General features: G+C 39.8%; 1 protein-coding gene across 2 annotated transcripts in view; it reads left to right on the top strand.

Moving 5' to 3' along the window:
- Positions 1-16,265, top strand: part of sema6a (sema domain, transmembrane domain (TM), and cytoplasmic domain, (semaphorin) 6A) — a 110,408-nt gene extending 94,143 nt beyond the window's left edge. For both annotated transcript variants that reach the window (XM_079251930.1, XM_079251929.1), the window contains one exon: positions 11,889-16,265. In XM_079251930.1, coding sequence (XP_079108056.1) covers positions 11,889-13,039 — 1,151 coding nt within the window. In that variant the 3' untranslated portion in view covers positions 13,040-16,265. The remainder of the gene's footprint in view (positions 1-11,888) is intronic.
- The last annotated feature ends 538 nt before the right edge of the window (positions 16,266-16,803 follow it).

Raw genomic sequence — 16,803 nt, 5'->3', positions numbered from 1 at the left:
GCACCTCCTTCTCGGTTTATCCCTTTGTGGTCTGTCTTTCTTCCAACTGGAGTCATATCTCTCCCATCTGCAGGAGTGAATCCTTGCCCAGCTCTTTGCTCTGTTTTCCTCTTTTCTACCTGTCTCCCTTTCACTGTCAGGCTCAGCTCTACCCCCCCCCCCCCCCCCCCCCCCCCCCCTCTTATAGTACATCTACCCTCCCCCATCCCCAACCTGTAGCCACTGCTGTGTTGCTCCAATTTATGGGTTCATTACAGCTGCTATCCAGGGAAGGAAGAACAGAGAGAGGTAGAAGGAAAGAGGGATAGTGAGAAACAACAGGGAAAGAGACATTGTGGATGAGGAGATACAGGGCCACATGATAAAGATTTATTAAGCAGACCAGAACAATAATATAGCACTGAAGGTTATATGGAGGATAAGAAATAGAAGGTAGACAAAGTGGCTGAGGAATAAGAAGAAATTAAATGGAGGAGAAGAAATCTGAGAATAGATAAAAGATGTTGTGAGATCATGCAGATCTATTCCTTCTGGTTATTCATTTGTAAAGTGACACAATTTTAACACTGAATAGTTTAAACGTTCTACTTTATAATGACTCATCTTCTACAGAATGCCTGTTTAAGAAAAGTCAGAATTAAAATCACATAAAAAACAGTTACTAAAATTTTGATTTACTTGTATTATTGCAAATTTACTTACAGGAGAGGCAGAATATAGGATTAATTGTAAGGGCCAGACATATGCTAAGGCACCCAGAGCAACTGATTATATTAATGAGTTATTAATAAATATGGATTTACTGCAAGGTTGTTCTAAACTGTCCTGACCATCTTTTAGTGTCATCACCCCATTAAATAGGATAAGCATTACTAGCTATCACTCTTCTCGATTAACACTAACATTCAAAGAGAGATGCTGCTGTTGTTCTTATTCAACTAGTGTTGCAACTCAGAATATGCTTTCACTTCTGTCCCCAAATATTTTAATATAAAGCTGATATAAACCGTATTTCATTTAAAGCAGGAAGTTGCCTGAGGGGCCTTTCATGCCCTCCAGTGATTGTCTAACAGAAACATTCACACTTAATCTCTTGTGTTTACTTTTGTACATTGCATGTGGAATTTGTGCATGAGGACATGAGTTACGACAGAGGCAGTAAATACCTGTTTAGGGCAACTTACATAACTGGCAGTGAATATTTCAGTTTTTGTATCCTCTTAAGTTATAACAAAATGTAACATTAATTATATTTAGCAATGCTTAATGAGCCCCCCTCCTGACCATGAGAATGAGCACAACTGATAACATTTGCTATAAAGGATAGGAATTATTGCTGTAATACAATCCAGCAAGACTTTTAAGATGCTTGTGTCCAGAACCTTTCATGAGATGAATGAAGGGGACGGGACTTCTTGTAAACAGAATCAGATCAGTTTCAGATAACTTACCATAACCATCTCATTTTTACTTCTTAACCTGAACCAAACAGTGTACAACATATAAAACCACTGTCTGGGGAAAAAAAAAAAAAAAAGCAGTGATTGAACACAAAATAGACAGAAAAAATTCAGGGTAGCTCAACTAGTTTAACTTCTCGGCATCCCTCATTTACTGAGGCGGACGCTCCTGAACTCAGCGTGCCCTGGTTCAAGTCCCAGTCAGTGGCCCTTTGCAGCTTGTCATCTCCCCCTTCTCTTTCTGTCTACTTTCCATTTGAGCTTATTTTTTGATAACACAAGCTAGTAGACTTAATCTTAGTTGTCCAAAATGCCAGTCAGGGTGTTGCTACAGATATATTTGTCTGTTTAATGTAAAGCAACAGTTTACATGATACACACAAAACGCAGTGACACCACACTGAAGCTTTGTTCATTACCTTTATGCAAACATGCTATGAATGTGGGTTGGATATATATGTTATGATATTTCTACTATAAATCTCTTGTTGGTACACATAATTCAGGCCATTAAATTTTCCCAAAATGTCAATGTAATACTAAACAGTTATGATTCAGAGAAAACTATGGAGGATTCTGTGCTCGATATGCTAATTCAATGTGGAACACTGTAATGTAGACACATTTTTGAGCACAATATTCTTTCCTATTGCACAAACACTACTGTAATGCATTTGGAGTGATGATTTCCCTCCATGGCAGGAGTTCACAGCAACAGCACCTGTCACATGACAGCTGCTCTGCAAGGGTTATTTTCAGCTGTAGGTATCTCTCTGACACCTGTTTGCCAAGGTGAAACTGGTATGATAGAAAGAGAATCTGACCTTGCTCAGACAGGAATGCAGTGCTATTTTTTAATTCATGTCAAGGTGTCTTGAATTTGAGCTCACCTCATTCTCTGGAAAGTAGTTGAAGGGACATTTCATCACTGTCATTAGGCATGCGATGTGAATCTTAAATGTGACATTAAGGTGTGAACTTATCAATTATGTTAATCAGTAATTAATCAGAGAAATTTTACTGTCAGATTCTGATTTCAAACTTCCATCGCAGCATTTTGTAGTAACTTGAACTGGTCTCACCTTGATTTATGTCCAACATCACACCCTAGTGAAAGGATAGATAAAGAAAGATAGATAAAGATAGATAGATTTTATGACAATGTTTTCTAGATAAAGAAAACATTGTCATAAAATGATCTTGTATAGTTTTTTAAAGGTGAGTTCAACCACTAATTTATCCACACACTGGTTCTGCAAATGAAACCAAAACAACCAATCGGTGTTACATAGCTCAAGCTGTTCTGGTCTGGAGGGGAACCAACTAGATTTGAGATAACGGAGGCTTATTTTTACTGGGAACTCAGACTGAACATTTGTCTAGTGTTGTTTTTAAGGTGGCTTAGAGATTCAGTGCATTGGGAAATTTAATGTTAGTAGTTTCATATGTGCTAGAAGTTGAATGATTGGATTTAGACTAATCCTGTAAAAAAGGGATGATAGGATTTAGGTTAAAGGTTGGTGTAATGGCCATTTAAGTCTCCAGTACTGTAACGTAGCAGAGAGAGAGAGAGAGAGAGAGAAACATATATTAAGTAATCCTACAGTCCTATTCCTGTCATTTTGACACCTTTAGCATTATTACGCTCAGGATTTGGGGTTTGTGTTTCTTACCAGCCAAAGATTGTGATAGGCCTTTGTTTAGCAGATGAATTATTTGCAGCTCATTGTGAGCCATAATAGAAACAGCAGGCTGGATGTTTTCCCAGAATTACGTGCATCCTCAGCTGACGTCAAGGCACAAGCCATAATTTCCTCTGCTGATTGGCTCATTGTTCTCTAAGACTGCCTTTGTTTTCTTCACATTTGCTGCTTACTTTTCCATTTTAATGTCTTGGTTTTGTGTTTCAGTGAGGCTGTTCATCATTGCTGGGCCATAGAAAAGATGTGATATGTCTTTCGGCCATGTGAGATTGAGAACTAAACCACTTTCAGTTGCCTTTATCCTACTCTGAACTGAAATCAAACTGTCATGTTAATGGTGTCCGTGAGTGCGCCACTCATAAAGAAATTACAAGCCAAGTCTTTATTCTTTGGTGGCATTCTGTAGGATCTTTTGTTTACTAAACCAATTCTTAATCACCACTGCCTCAGTTCATCAATAGCAGAGGATATCAGCGCAAGCATAGCTTTTTAAGCATCCATAGATAATAGAAACATGCCAAACATTTTTAGCAGTAACTGCATGATAAGATACACTTGAGCGGGTTGCCATCTGTGTAAAGTAACTCATTAAGACGGAATACTAATTAACAGGAGTCATGATTGTTGAGAAAAAGAGCCATACTTGATTACAGACTGCAGTTTCTCATCAACATGTCAACAAGAGTTATCAGAGTAGTTCAGAAGGACTGGGTTGAGTTGGTTCAGTGACGCCATTCGTGCCACGCAGAGGATCATGACAGCTCCTTGATTCATCTTCAGTGTCAATTTAAAGCATCAAGCTTGTTCCCACTTATGTTTATATTAGCCTAATGTCCTGTTACTGCAGTTTGTATGCAAGCAGTTGCCCACAAGGTTAGAGAAACGGTGTTAATACCTGAGGAGCCGAATGATGCAATTAGGTCTTTAATTATACTTTAACTAGCTCATCTGTATGCAATGCAGTGACTCAGGATTGCCTGATGGAGGCTTTATTGTCGTATAATACCATTAATGAAAGTGCCTCTTCTACACAAACATACACAAGACTTAATGAGATAATATCCAGACGGGGAATTAAATAGATCTTAATAAATTGCTGTTGTCGTCTAAGCATCAAAGTCCTGTTTACGACAACAAGCTTGTCCCTAACAGAAAATTCATTTCTCCGGCTCCCACTGCAGAGAAGTCGGCAGAAACGTAAGCAGCTAAGAATTTTCTGGGTTTTCTCGTCCTGTGCCCCACCGCATGCAAAGATCCACAGCTTTGTCTTTCAACAGATGACACATGAGCGTATGCAGTTAAGTCAGATGATGAAGATTTCTATCATTTCTCAGACGGTGTCTTTGTGTCATGGCTGGTAGTCAGAGGTTGGGGCCTTTCCTGTAACCTCTCTATGATGTTAAACTGCCTTTGAAGTTTCCCCAACACCAACACAAAGAGGAGCTCTGTGGGCTTAAGTCCGATGGTGCCTGTGAAGAGATTTAAAGAGTGTAGGAGTGTATATGTGTGGTGGACAGATAGAGGGAGAGTATTCACACGCTCCAGTCACAGTAAATTACAGTATTTCAGATTTACAAGTTAAGAGCTGCCAACCGAGTCTGTTTTGACAGCAATAAATATCTGAGTATCTGAGATATGTGTTTAATATCTGAATGTTGAGGCCTGAGGCAGAGTGAAATTAAAACCAATTCAGCTGCAGAGAGTGGCGTCGAGCTGCAGGATGTCTTCTGAGGGTGAAGCAATGGTTGAAACTAGAGGATTATAAAGCAGAATATGGTTAGAACCCTAACAGGATGGAACTGAAGCAGAAAAGCTGTGGGTTTTTAGCGGCACTTTAATACTTCAGGGTCAACTTGTGAAAGTTTTGAAAACTTTTGCAAAGATCACAAAACAGCTGCAGGAAAAATGAGCAGCGTTGCCACCTTGATTCAAAAGCCTGAGGTCCTGTGATTTGACTGAGACAGCTGAGGTGCCCTCTGTGGCAACTTTCTCTTCCTTTGATGTTGGAGAAACAATTCCTTGTAAGAAAGATAGTTTCCTCCTTTTCTTCCTTCAGCGTTTCACTCGGGACCTTGGGCTAAGTGCCCTCTGGAAGTGTCATTGTGTGAGAAACATGAGTGATGGATGGAAAAGGAGAAAATGTAAGAAAAAAATAAAGCTTTCCATTTCTCAAGTCAGGATCCATGCATGTTGTGCAGCTTTAACCCTTTATCAGGCAAGTGACTATTTTTGATCACTTTGTTTTCTTTCATTTTCAGCATAAAAAAAAAAAAAGTAACAGAATGGAGGTCTTTGTAAATACTAGAAGGACAATTTTAGGTTCAAATTTCTAATTTCAAGGTATTTCATTGAGTTCCCTATAAAGGGTTAAAAAAGGTTCTTTTTGAAAATCTAACCCAGTCCTTTTCAACATAATAAAGTACAGAAGGCAGTCTGTGTTTTTATATTACTTTTACTGTAATCTTAGATTCTGATATGATGATATTGAATCTGAAAGGGGAAACAAAGAAAGAAAAAACAAACAAACAAATAAAATAGAAGCAAGAAAGAAAAGAGTGGAGAGAAAGGGACTTAATTAAAATGTGAAAGGAATAATTATCTAAGATGCCAAAATCAAAGTATTCACAAAAACAATATAATCTGCTAAAGTATACCCAGCTAGGATACATAAAGTAGAATAATAATGATATGCAAAAGCTCTCTGAAAGTTTTCAAGCATACTTTCAGAGAAACTAAGGGCACATTCATATCCGTCTTTTTGATTCGAATCCGAGTCCAGTTACCCGGAAAGTCCGCTTTGTTTCGGAAAATGTGAATGCACCAAACAAATTCTGATTTGGATCAAAGAAATGGACTTGGTCCACCTACAAATGCAGGTATCGATTTGCTTCAAGTGGACCAAATACAGGAAGTGGACTACAAAAGAAGTCACTTCCTGCATTTGGTGTAGCATTGCATCGTGGGTAAATACATAGCGATGGAGTTAAGAGTCCTCTGCCTCATCTGTTGTTCATACTGCAGCCATTGTTGCCGTAGACAAAATAAAAAATCTCTCTTTTGCTAAGTACTAGTGCAGCGCCACACCTGGTGAGGATGGGGATATATCATTCTAACGCTTTGGATGGTTTGACCAAAGTGCAGCTTGAACGCGATCTCCGTGTGCTTGGAAGGGGACTGTGACCACGCCCTGAAGCATCAGGGGATGTCGGGGGGAACCTGAATCCCCAAAGGCCTGGGAGGCCCAGCCAGCACTGGGCGCTGAAGTGCAGGTTGCACAGGGAGCTAGCACTCAACAGGACCATGGACCACCCATGCCCCCCTGCATGGGTGGTCCAGGAACCTGACAGGTTCAGTGCACCCCCAGGCCAGCGCCATCTCAATACCAAGGCTGAGCACCCCAATGACAAGGACACATCTGTAGCCCCCCCCCCCCAATTACTTCCTGAGCAAACCCTCCCATCCACCAGCGGCAGCCCAGACGGGCCTGAGGATGGCAGGCCCCAGACCGGGCCAACTCCACATTTACACACTCTCACAAGCACATGCATCCACCCAGAAGTTCCACCAGCCCTCCACCCCTCCCAAGAAGGCTTTTTAACTCGACACCCAGAATAGAGGACAGCAAGATCCAGTTTTACAAATCACCTCCTTTACTGGAATGGACTATATGGCTCGTCTGCCCTCTATTTTTATTAGTCAATGTAAAATCTAAGCACCCTTCTAAAGGAAGTTTCTATCAGCAGCAACAGATTCAACATCATGATTGCTTTTCATAGTTTTTACATCTTCCACAACAGAGGTCAATGGAAATATTTATATTTTACAAATGTTATAGCAGAATATTTATTCATGCCACCAATCTAATTTTCTAGTTATATTGCAGAAGTTTTCATGTGACCTTATTTAAAATGCCTACCTCCATCTTTTTTTTGTTTGCAGAAATATTTAACTCAACTGTACTCAAGCAGCATCAGTCTCCACTGTCGCTTCTTGGTAAAGGCCACAGACTTTAAAATACAGTCCTTCTCAGTTTTCAGCAGCAATACTTACCATATGGAAAGAAAAAAAAAACAAGAGGCATATCAGATGTAGCAGGAAATGGGAAAAGAAAGATTTAAGAGTGAACAACAGCAGTGCAGAAAAGCATTTCTCACTTAACTAGATGTTAATGTATGAGAAGGGAAGCAGATGTTTGGTAAGACAGGCAGGCCATTTGGTCACAAGGGTTTATAGCATAACACTTGTCAAACCTTAAAGCTTCACTGGGGATAACACTCATCGGCTCACACCATCCACACAGCTGGGCATATCCTTGGTAAGGAAACAGAAAGATCAGACAGAGAAAAGTTTTTAAACCATTTGTTTGACACTAGATGAGTTATGACAGAGCTGCACGTTCTTAGCACATGTCAACAGAGAATAGTGAAGTTTTGCTTCTATATAAGATGAGGAATGATCAGAGTAAATCTAACTTCTCTTTTGTTTACCAGGGTCTGAGCTTTAAAGTCTGCAGAGACACTGAGGTATTGCTCAGTGCTTTATTTCAGCTTGGAAAAAAAGGTTTTAAAGTCAAGTTGTTGGGCTAATGAAGTATGACCGCAGAGATGAGGATTATGGATGTTGGTTTAAGAGAGTCTGGATTTCTGTTCCATGAGAACAGATTACTGTTTCTGTGTCTGTGTTATGTCTCAATAAGGAGACGCAGAAAGAAGATGTTCTATGAGTGCATCTTCGGTGACACAGCCAAGCTGAAAAAGTCAAACAGGATTACTGAGCTCTTTCAGGATTTTAGAGAATTACTGCAACTGACATTTTGTTATGAAGCATTTTCTTTAAAACTAAAGTTTGCAAATGAAACACTGATGATGTGCTGGAAAGTAGAAGGGAAACATTTACATTCTGTTAAAAAAAAAAAAAAGAAACATTGAACAGGGAGTTAAGTTCAAATAGATAATTTCTGCAAGTTAACTTAAACCATTTTGTTTTGGTTATGTTTAGTTGTTGCATGTGACTTTTGAATAGGACTTCTATCATTTTAAGCAGTATGTGTTCAACAAAAAGGTAAATGAAACAGCTGAATTTAAACAAAACTTCCCAGAATGCTTTTTTTAAATATCTGAAATAATATCTTTATTATAGTTTGAAGAAAACAGAAAGGATGGAGCCTTTCTGGTGGTTCTTCCTTTAATGCAGCAATCCCAATCATAATGTGGGTTTGTGTTGAACTGAGTGATTTAGCTTAGTTATTGTGTAAAATTTAGATAATCATTTGTAAAATATTACTGCAACTGCTGATATAAGCCTGCCCATGGGATCCTCATTTCAGGCAACATTATTCTTGTCATCCAGTTCCTCCATGTTATCCAATCCAATCCAATCCAATCCAATCCAGTCAATCCAAACAAATGTTTTTTTTTTTTTTCAAAGGGATTTTACGCGCCATAATGCAGGCCTGCATGTCTCCTGTGATAAATCATTTTTAAGTCTTTTACAAATATTTTTGGACACTTTCTCTGTCCAGCAGGGACTCTCTTGTGTGCCTGCCTTCTTCTCACTAAAGAAAGAAGTTTATCCAGTCTTCAATGTTTATATTTAATGAAGCCTTACATAGTTTCCTGATTAGGCAGTCTGGCCTCTGATGTCATTAATTTTCTTTCTCATCAAAATTCTGAAATTTCTGGTCCCCAATTAACACTGTATGCAGCACAACCGCAAGTGTGTTTCATCCAATGAGAGTAGCCAATATGAACACAGATTCTTGTAAGTTCTCTCCCCCTGGTAGCCTCTGAGAGCAACTTCAGGCTCACTATGCACAAGCAAAGAAATAATCTCTGCTTAAGGCTTTTCTGCACTTTAGAAGAACTTGGAACAAATAGACATCTATGAATATAAAAGCTAAATATACAATTTTAATACAATGTAGAAACTTCTTCTACACACAGCTACCTGAAGAGTCTGGTCCTGGAGCCCCTTTTGCATGCTACTCCCTTTCCTGGTCAGCAAGGGCTCAGTAAAGACAACAACATCTTAAAACTAAATGATAAAATCTTAAAATTTGCATCCAAATTTGCCATTATTCATCAACAGAGTATTCAAACGCTTGAGGCCAGATCTACGAAGGGTTTGCATGTATAAAAATACGTGCAAAAATTTCACTTGCAAAAACATGCACAAACGGATTTTCTAATAGTGTACATGGACAGTTGTATCTTTCAAATGTGCACAATAGCAAGCCTGGATGTAGTTATTACTTGTGCAGCAAGGAATATGCAATATGGGGCATTCACAAGCAATTTTGCCTCACAGCAAGAAGTTCAATCCTTGGCTGGGGCAAGGCTTAGACAGTGGCCTTTCTGTGTAGGTTCCCTCCGGGTACTATGGCTTCCTCCCACCGTCCAAAAACATGCATGTTAGGTGAATTGGTTACTCTAGGTGTGAATGGTTGTTTGTCTCTGCGATGGATTGGCAAGCTGTCCTGGGTGGACCTTACCTTTCACCCAAAGACCTGGAATTGGATTAAGTGGTTAGGAAAATGAATGAATGAAACATGTTTCAAAGGGAGGTGCAAATATTCTTTGGAGGTAATTTCACACACATGGTTACACAAGAAGGAGACATCAAAAAGAAGCAAGGCGATGCAGAGAACACATTTTTTCAGGGTGATTGCTAGGATAGGCTCCAGCTTCCCCGCAACCCTTAACTGTACAAGTGGTTAAGAAAATGGATGGGTGGATGGATGGATGGACGGATGGGTGGATGGGTGGATGGAGGGATGGATGGATGGATGGATGGATGGATGGATGGATGGATGGATGGAACTCGTTTCTTTGTGTGGCAGTCAGATTTCTTCTCTGTAAGTAATTTAAGTGTTTGTTGTCTTCATCAACCAACACCTCAAATTCCAGGGTTGAATTTCTTTTTTGTGCGTTCTCTCCAAACTCCCCATGCTGCAAATCACAAAATGCACAGAACCCTTATTTATAATAATTGGGTGTTCCCAACAAGTTTGCACCTACCACCATTTTTGCCATCACATCCCCGGCAAACTGCGGTTCAGCCCCATGTGCAAACTTCTAGATTGTACATGCAAATTACTGCATGCAAATAGGGATCTAAGTTGATATGGCCCCTTGTTAACATAGTGGATCGCTGACAAAAAGGAAAAAAATGCAAACCAAGTTCTGTTTTTTCTCTTTAAAGGAGGATATTAAAACAGTGGAGACAGCTCTGATTATGAAAGACAAAACATCTTCAATATATTTTTCCATTTGTAGTTCAAATGAAGATAACATTTTTATGGTAGTTACTGAGTTTTAAGTCAAACCACATGACTTATTCTAACTGTGCACAAAATTGCAAAGCAGCTAAATTACATCAGTCTTGTGAATATGCTGAGATAGTCATTGAATTGTTTGTTGAAACTTCCAGTAAGAAGTGTGGATGTGCAGTGTGTACTTTGAAGAACAAAACTAGAAACAGTGTTTATGAATCTTCTCTATATGAAATATCTACAGGTCTACCTCATTTTTCCATCAGCTTGTCATAGAGACCCACTTTAAATCCTCCACTCACTTTAATGCAGTAATAGAGGTGAAATTCCAGTCTTACATCTGGATTTGCTCAGAATATCCTGTCATATGCCCTTTGTACTGAATGAAAGCTTCTGTTTTTCAGATAGTTTCTTATGATTCTGTTAGAAGGATAAGCATCATGCACAGGAATTCAAATATCTTTTATTTGCTTGCTCTCCATAGTGAGCAACATTTGCCAGGAAATGATGAGACTATGAGTGTTTTACACACAGGTATCAAGCCAAGCTGTGGCCTGTGGGTGCTTTTAAATCCACATTCCTAATCCTTGGTCTGTGGTGACTGATCAGTCATATGAATGATGCTGTATCTCTTGTGTACATTGATATGTTTAACCCTAAGATCAGAGTGCTGCATTATAGAATTATCGTTTGGTTGGAAATTATTATCCATGAGCTCAGATGTGTGAATTTTTCCTCAATGGTGTGTTTTGTATGTGGAATGTATGTTTGATTTTAGTCCACACAACCTGTTGTTCCCCTTTCCCACTACTTGTATATTGCATATCTGCTTCTATTAAATTATCTTTCATGTTGCCACATTTTAGTGTGTCTTTGCCACTCTTTTTCATAGGACACTGATGACACAGCTCATTGGATTTAGTGCCTAATCAGAGGCGTTTTAATGTATTCTCTTGGATCCCTGAGATTAGATCCCTGCTTTATGAAAAGTCTCACATTTGCATCAATGACTGAAAAGGCACATTGGGTATTTCAGGCTTCGCTATCTTGACTCATATCTTTTTCATTTCAGCAGAGGGTTTTATCTGGGATTTAAAATGTGAATCCTAATCACCCCTCCAAACATTTTCTGTTCCAAGATTGGATTTTCAGCAAATATTGAATGTTACTACTTTAAGCTACCATTTGTGATCATTTTGAATAGTAGTTTCTTCTGACTAGATGAGTCCTTCTTCATTTGCATGTTTCCATAATGGGTAATCTTTTTACCCAGAACATTATTTTAGTCAATATGACTGAGTTTTGTTTCCATGTTTTTGGTTTAACCAATATTAAGTATCTTTTTTATCAAATCTTTTTTCTTAGAAGCAAGTTCCTACTTAACATGCCCGCATTTTCTTTCCCATTTTTAAAATTCTGCCAATCTGAATGTCATTTGTGAATGTGTCTCGGCAGGTGTGATCCGTGAGAGCTACCAGAAGGGTCGTGACCAGCTGGTTCCAGTGACCCTGTTGGCAATAGCTGTCATCTTGGCATTTGCCATGGGCGCTATCTTCTCAGGCCTTATAGTCTACTGCGTCTGTGACCACCGGCGGAGAGATATGGACCTGACAGGCCGCAAGGAAAAGGACAGCCTCCATCTTCACTCCCGCCGTGGATCCATGAACAGTGTGACCAAGCTGACTGGCCTGTTTGAGACACAGGCCAAAGATGGTCGCCCAGAGGCCATCCTCACCCCTTTGATGCACAATGGGAGACTGACACCGAATGGAAAGATGCTGATAAAAGCTGACCAGCACCACCTGGATCTCACTGCGCTGCCAACACCTGAATCCACGCCTATGCAGCCACGTCGTAAACCCAGCCGGGGAAGCCGTGAATGGGAAAGAAATCAGAATTTGATCAACGCTTGCACCAAGGACATGCCATCTATGGGCTCCCCTGTTATTTCCACAGACCTACCCTTGAGGGCTTCACCAGGACATATCCCCAGTGTGGTTGTCTTACCTCTGCCACAGCATCAGCATCAGCTTCAACCTCATCTGCAGCAGTCCTACCAGCATGAGTATGTGGAACAGCCTCATCATAGTGACCTGAGCATGGGGCACGGCGTTATGGACGACCAAGGGGCCACACTGGAGTACAAGACAGTAAAGAGCCCATGTCACAACCTCAACATTGTGGATCCAGATGGCATGCTCCCACCTCGCGTTCCCCAACGAGAGGCCTCTCTCACCGTTCCTCCTGCTGTTCCACAGATGGGCAAACGCCTGGAGGTCCACTCATCAGTCTACGGCCTCCGGAAAGGATCAGCATCTGCTGCTTCAGGATCTTCCGCCCTCAAGAAGCATAACACCAACTCTTCAAACTCCTCCCATTTGGCGAGACATCACAGCTTTCGCGTGGAGTCCCCACCACCTGCACCGCAGAGGGTGGACTCCATACAAATGACAGCACAGGGCATATCGCTGTCTCGACAGTCTGGAATGAGCTCTTATGGTTCCTTGCCTCGAACAGGCATCAAACACCTCAAGCCTGATGTCCCTCCAAAACCCTCCGTAGTCTCGCTCTCAACAAAAGTCAAGTCCAGTGACTCCGGCACATAGTCAGCCTGTTGGCTTATTAATCCAATGTGAACAGACAGATCTGAAAGGTGATTTCTGAAAGAAGAAAAACAAACAGGGAATACTGTACAACTTTCATCTCCTGTTAGTGTTTTGTTTGTTTGTTTGGTTTTTTTTTTTTTGGTGTACAGTACAGTGGAAAATTCAACATATTCTCTTTTCCTCAGAAAACACTTTCTTTTTATATAAATATGTAAATAAACAATGGTTGTTGTTTATTGTTGCCGTCTTTGAGCTCATGCTCTGGCCGGCGCCCAGTTCCTCTGTAAACAAATGGCAACCTGTGCTACTGAAAAAGAAGACGAAGTCTGTCTTGAATATTTCATCCATCTGCACCCTGTAGCATTCAAGACGGTGGCTCTCTTGTTTGTAGTGTCTTTGGTTGCTGGGACTTGACCTGATACTTTATCACGCCGAGAAAAGCACATAAGAAGACAGCACGCAGAGAGCGGGGCTTGGAGAGTAATTGTTGTACTGTACCTTGAGGACTTAAGAATCTAAGTGAACAAGCACTCAGAGAGATTGGGTTTGGACTGAATGGACAGACAACTGCCTAAGTTCTGTTGGAAACTGTGAAAAGCCTCTCAGTGTTACATCAATCAAACCCACCTGGGTTTTACTCGAAGCCCGGCCAGAGGAATCTTCTACTGTACTGGTTACTGAAATAACACATGACTGTTATACTAATAGCCTGTTGTATTTATTTTTATTAAGTGCTTTTGGAAGAAAAACAAAACAAAACAAACTGAGTTTCTCGGCTCAGACAAAGAGAGGACAAAGAAGAAGTGTTCTAATATTGATTAATCAACTGAAAAAAAATATTTAAAGTCATTAAACTGGAGCCAGTAGAACTTTTTTGTTGACTAAAGGTCCACAAGGTCTTACTGTGTGCTCAGTGGGACCTGCAGCTTGAGATACAGTAAAGATGACCTCTGTGACAAGGAGGAGATATTTATTTAAACTGTGCCAGACCCGGACTTTCACCTTAATGGAATTTCCATTGTTTGAGACCAATCATTTAAAAAACAAACAACAGCAAAATCCTGAATCTCATCATTTCACTACTTCGATGAGTACCCCCCCCCCCCCCCCAAACCCTTCTCCCCTCCTCCACCAATCAGCACTGTGCTTTTGTGTGGGTCAGAAACATTTGTCCTGATTGGTTGCTGGCTTACCAGTGCCATCAAAGCTCACTGTTGCATGTTGCAAATATAAGAAAAGCAGCTGCAGCAACAGTGTGGGAATCTGCACACACACACACACACACACACACACAAACACTGAAAATGAAGCTCTAAGTGAGGCTGCGAGGAAACAGTACAATGCCTCCATCTTGGATCGCATCGTCTCGTCCAGCAGCATCACACAGATTAAGAAAATCTAAAAACGGTAAAAAAAAAACAAAAAAACATCTGTACTGCCTGCTTCTTTTTCCACATGTAAATTTGTGCCTTACACCCTAAAGTAGTGACAATGTTTTCTTTAATAGCTGTTAACTTTGTCTCCTTGTTGTATTTTTTATTTTCATTTTTATTTTTGGTTTGATAAAAAGGCAATTGAAGAATGTAGATGTTATTGTTGTAATTCTGGTCCCTAGACATAACACAATTACAGTCCAGTGGAGGGAGAGGAAGAAAGCATTCCCTTTCTTCTTTCACACTCTCTCTGGTGGATAAAGACACACACACACACACATACATACACACTCATCTTTGTGGTTCATTTCTGATTGTGCCATTAATGCGCTTCATGCAACCCTTTATGTTGTGCTGGCAGTGTCGATGAAGACGTTGTGAGTGTTTTTGATTTTCTATTTTATACAAGGTAAAAGTCCTGATATTTGTTTTTACTTGTTTTTGCTCTCTGTTTGGCGTGATGGTCCTTTGACTGATTAACTGAACAGTTAACATTTGTTACTTCTTGAGAAGGCCAATGTTTTGTGTATCTTTCTGGTGCACTGCAATAATAAATCCACAGCAGCGCCATGTTAAACATTACAGTCTGAGATACTCATGAGACCCCATCCCCCAACCAACCAACCCCCATGTACCAACGCCGTTCATGGCTGCTCTTTGTTAGGTATTTGCATAAACAGGCTGGTTCCTGTGAAGAAAGTTGACATTTTAAAACATAAATATGACAAAAATGTGCTCTGTTGACGCCCTCTTGTAAGAGAAAACAGTTTGTGGAAATTTAGACATCTTTTTTTTTTTTTTTTTGCTTCACTAATTCATTATTAAGGCCTTAGGAATGGCTGCAAGTTTGACTAATCTGATCTTTTTGTTTTCACTTCCCTCTTACTTGGGTTTTTTTTTTTATTGATAACCCCAACCCTCACCTAAACACTTAAGTCAGTGGAGCACTCCCCTTGTGTTGTATATGTAGATAGGTCAAAGTTTTCTCTCAATATCAAACAGTTTTGTGTTTCTCAATGGAGGAAAGCCAACAATGTCTCAATCCCCAGGTGAAACAAGAGGGACATGCAGGATCTGTGGCCTAAATTTAATGTGCATGGATGCTTGCAGGGTTTGGTTTTGTATGACAGGTCATGTAAAAACAAGTCAAAGCACGAGCTGAGACAAAGGTTTGAAGCATGGTCTGGGGTTCTTTGAGACAGTAATCTCAGTAATTAATAAAAGCATTAAACTTCAAAATATAAAAGTGTCCCAAGATTAGCTTGAAGGTATTTAATCACTGTTTCAAACCTTCAGCGTACTGGGTGCGTGAACCTGTTACCTCCCCAACCAGGCCTGGAATAATGTTTATCTGCAGCTGTTATCTACAACTGTTCTAACATCTCTATTTCAATTGGGAATCTACCCAGAATGTGAACCACAAAACCTGTCTCAGTTAAGACATTTGTATGTCCACATCCTGTGTAGGCAAGAAAAAAAAGAGCTGTGGTGCATTTTGATATCAGAGTAAAGTTGAAAGACTTTTAATGACTGGATTAGGGTTGACTGTGAAGGCTGCTGTGGACAGTGAGGTTCTTTAGTGTGTGCCTTTTTGTCTTTCACCCTTGTTATAATACACTGCTATTAGATGCAAATAAACTCTTATCAACTTTCAAACTTTTGAACTTTGTAAGCTTGTAAGATATTGTGATGTCACAAAGTTTTTTGCCCTCCTCTCTCCACTTCCTTAACATCTGATTCACAGCTTAATGTATGTTGTAAAGAACAAAACTCTTTAATTTAATGCAAAATGTAATTAAAAAAAAAAAAAAAAGAAAAAAAAAGAAAATAAAATTCTTGTCATGAAGACTGTGTTATGTCCTTGACTTTTTCACTTCTTTGTTTGCCTGAGGGTGTTATCTTTACACTGGGAACTACTTTAGTTTTGAGTTCAGTGCAGTAGGGAACCAAGCTCTGGTTTTACAAAGGATTTGAAGCCTCTTTTGATGAAGAATCCCTTATTTTTAAAAGGAAAACATTGCACTTTTGTGACCCTAAGTTTTTCCCTGTTCGTAAAACCACCACCAACCTTTTCAGAACTGAAAAACTGTTCTTTGAGTAAAATTGCATGTTTAATACAACATTGTCGCTGCAGACAATAAAGGTGCAAAATACGTCTCACGGGAAGGTCAAATGAAATATGCACAAGATGAGTCATTTTATGCAGATTAATAAAATTTCAAACAATTTGTACTTCATTTGGAGTTTCTTCTCAGTCCATCTGGTTCTTTGTGTTGCATCCAGATGGAGAGTATCACCTTGTTAACCAAGACAACTGACTTCTAACAAGAA

This window comes from Telmatherina bonti (genome assembly GCF_933228915.1).
Source record: "Telmatherina bonti genome assembly, chromosome: 13".
NCBI classification, from domain to species: Eukaryota; Metazoa; Chordata; class Actinopteri; order Atheriniformes; family Telmatherinidae; genus Telmatherina; species Telmatherina bonti.
This window is presented reverse-complemented; position numbering and strand designations above follow the sequence as displayed.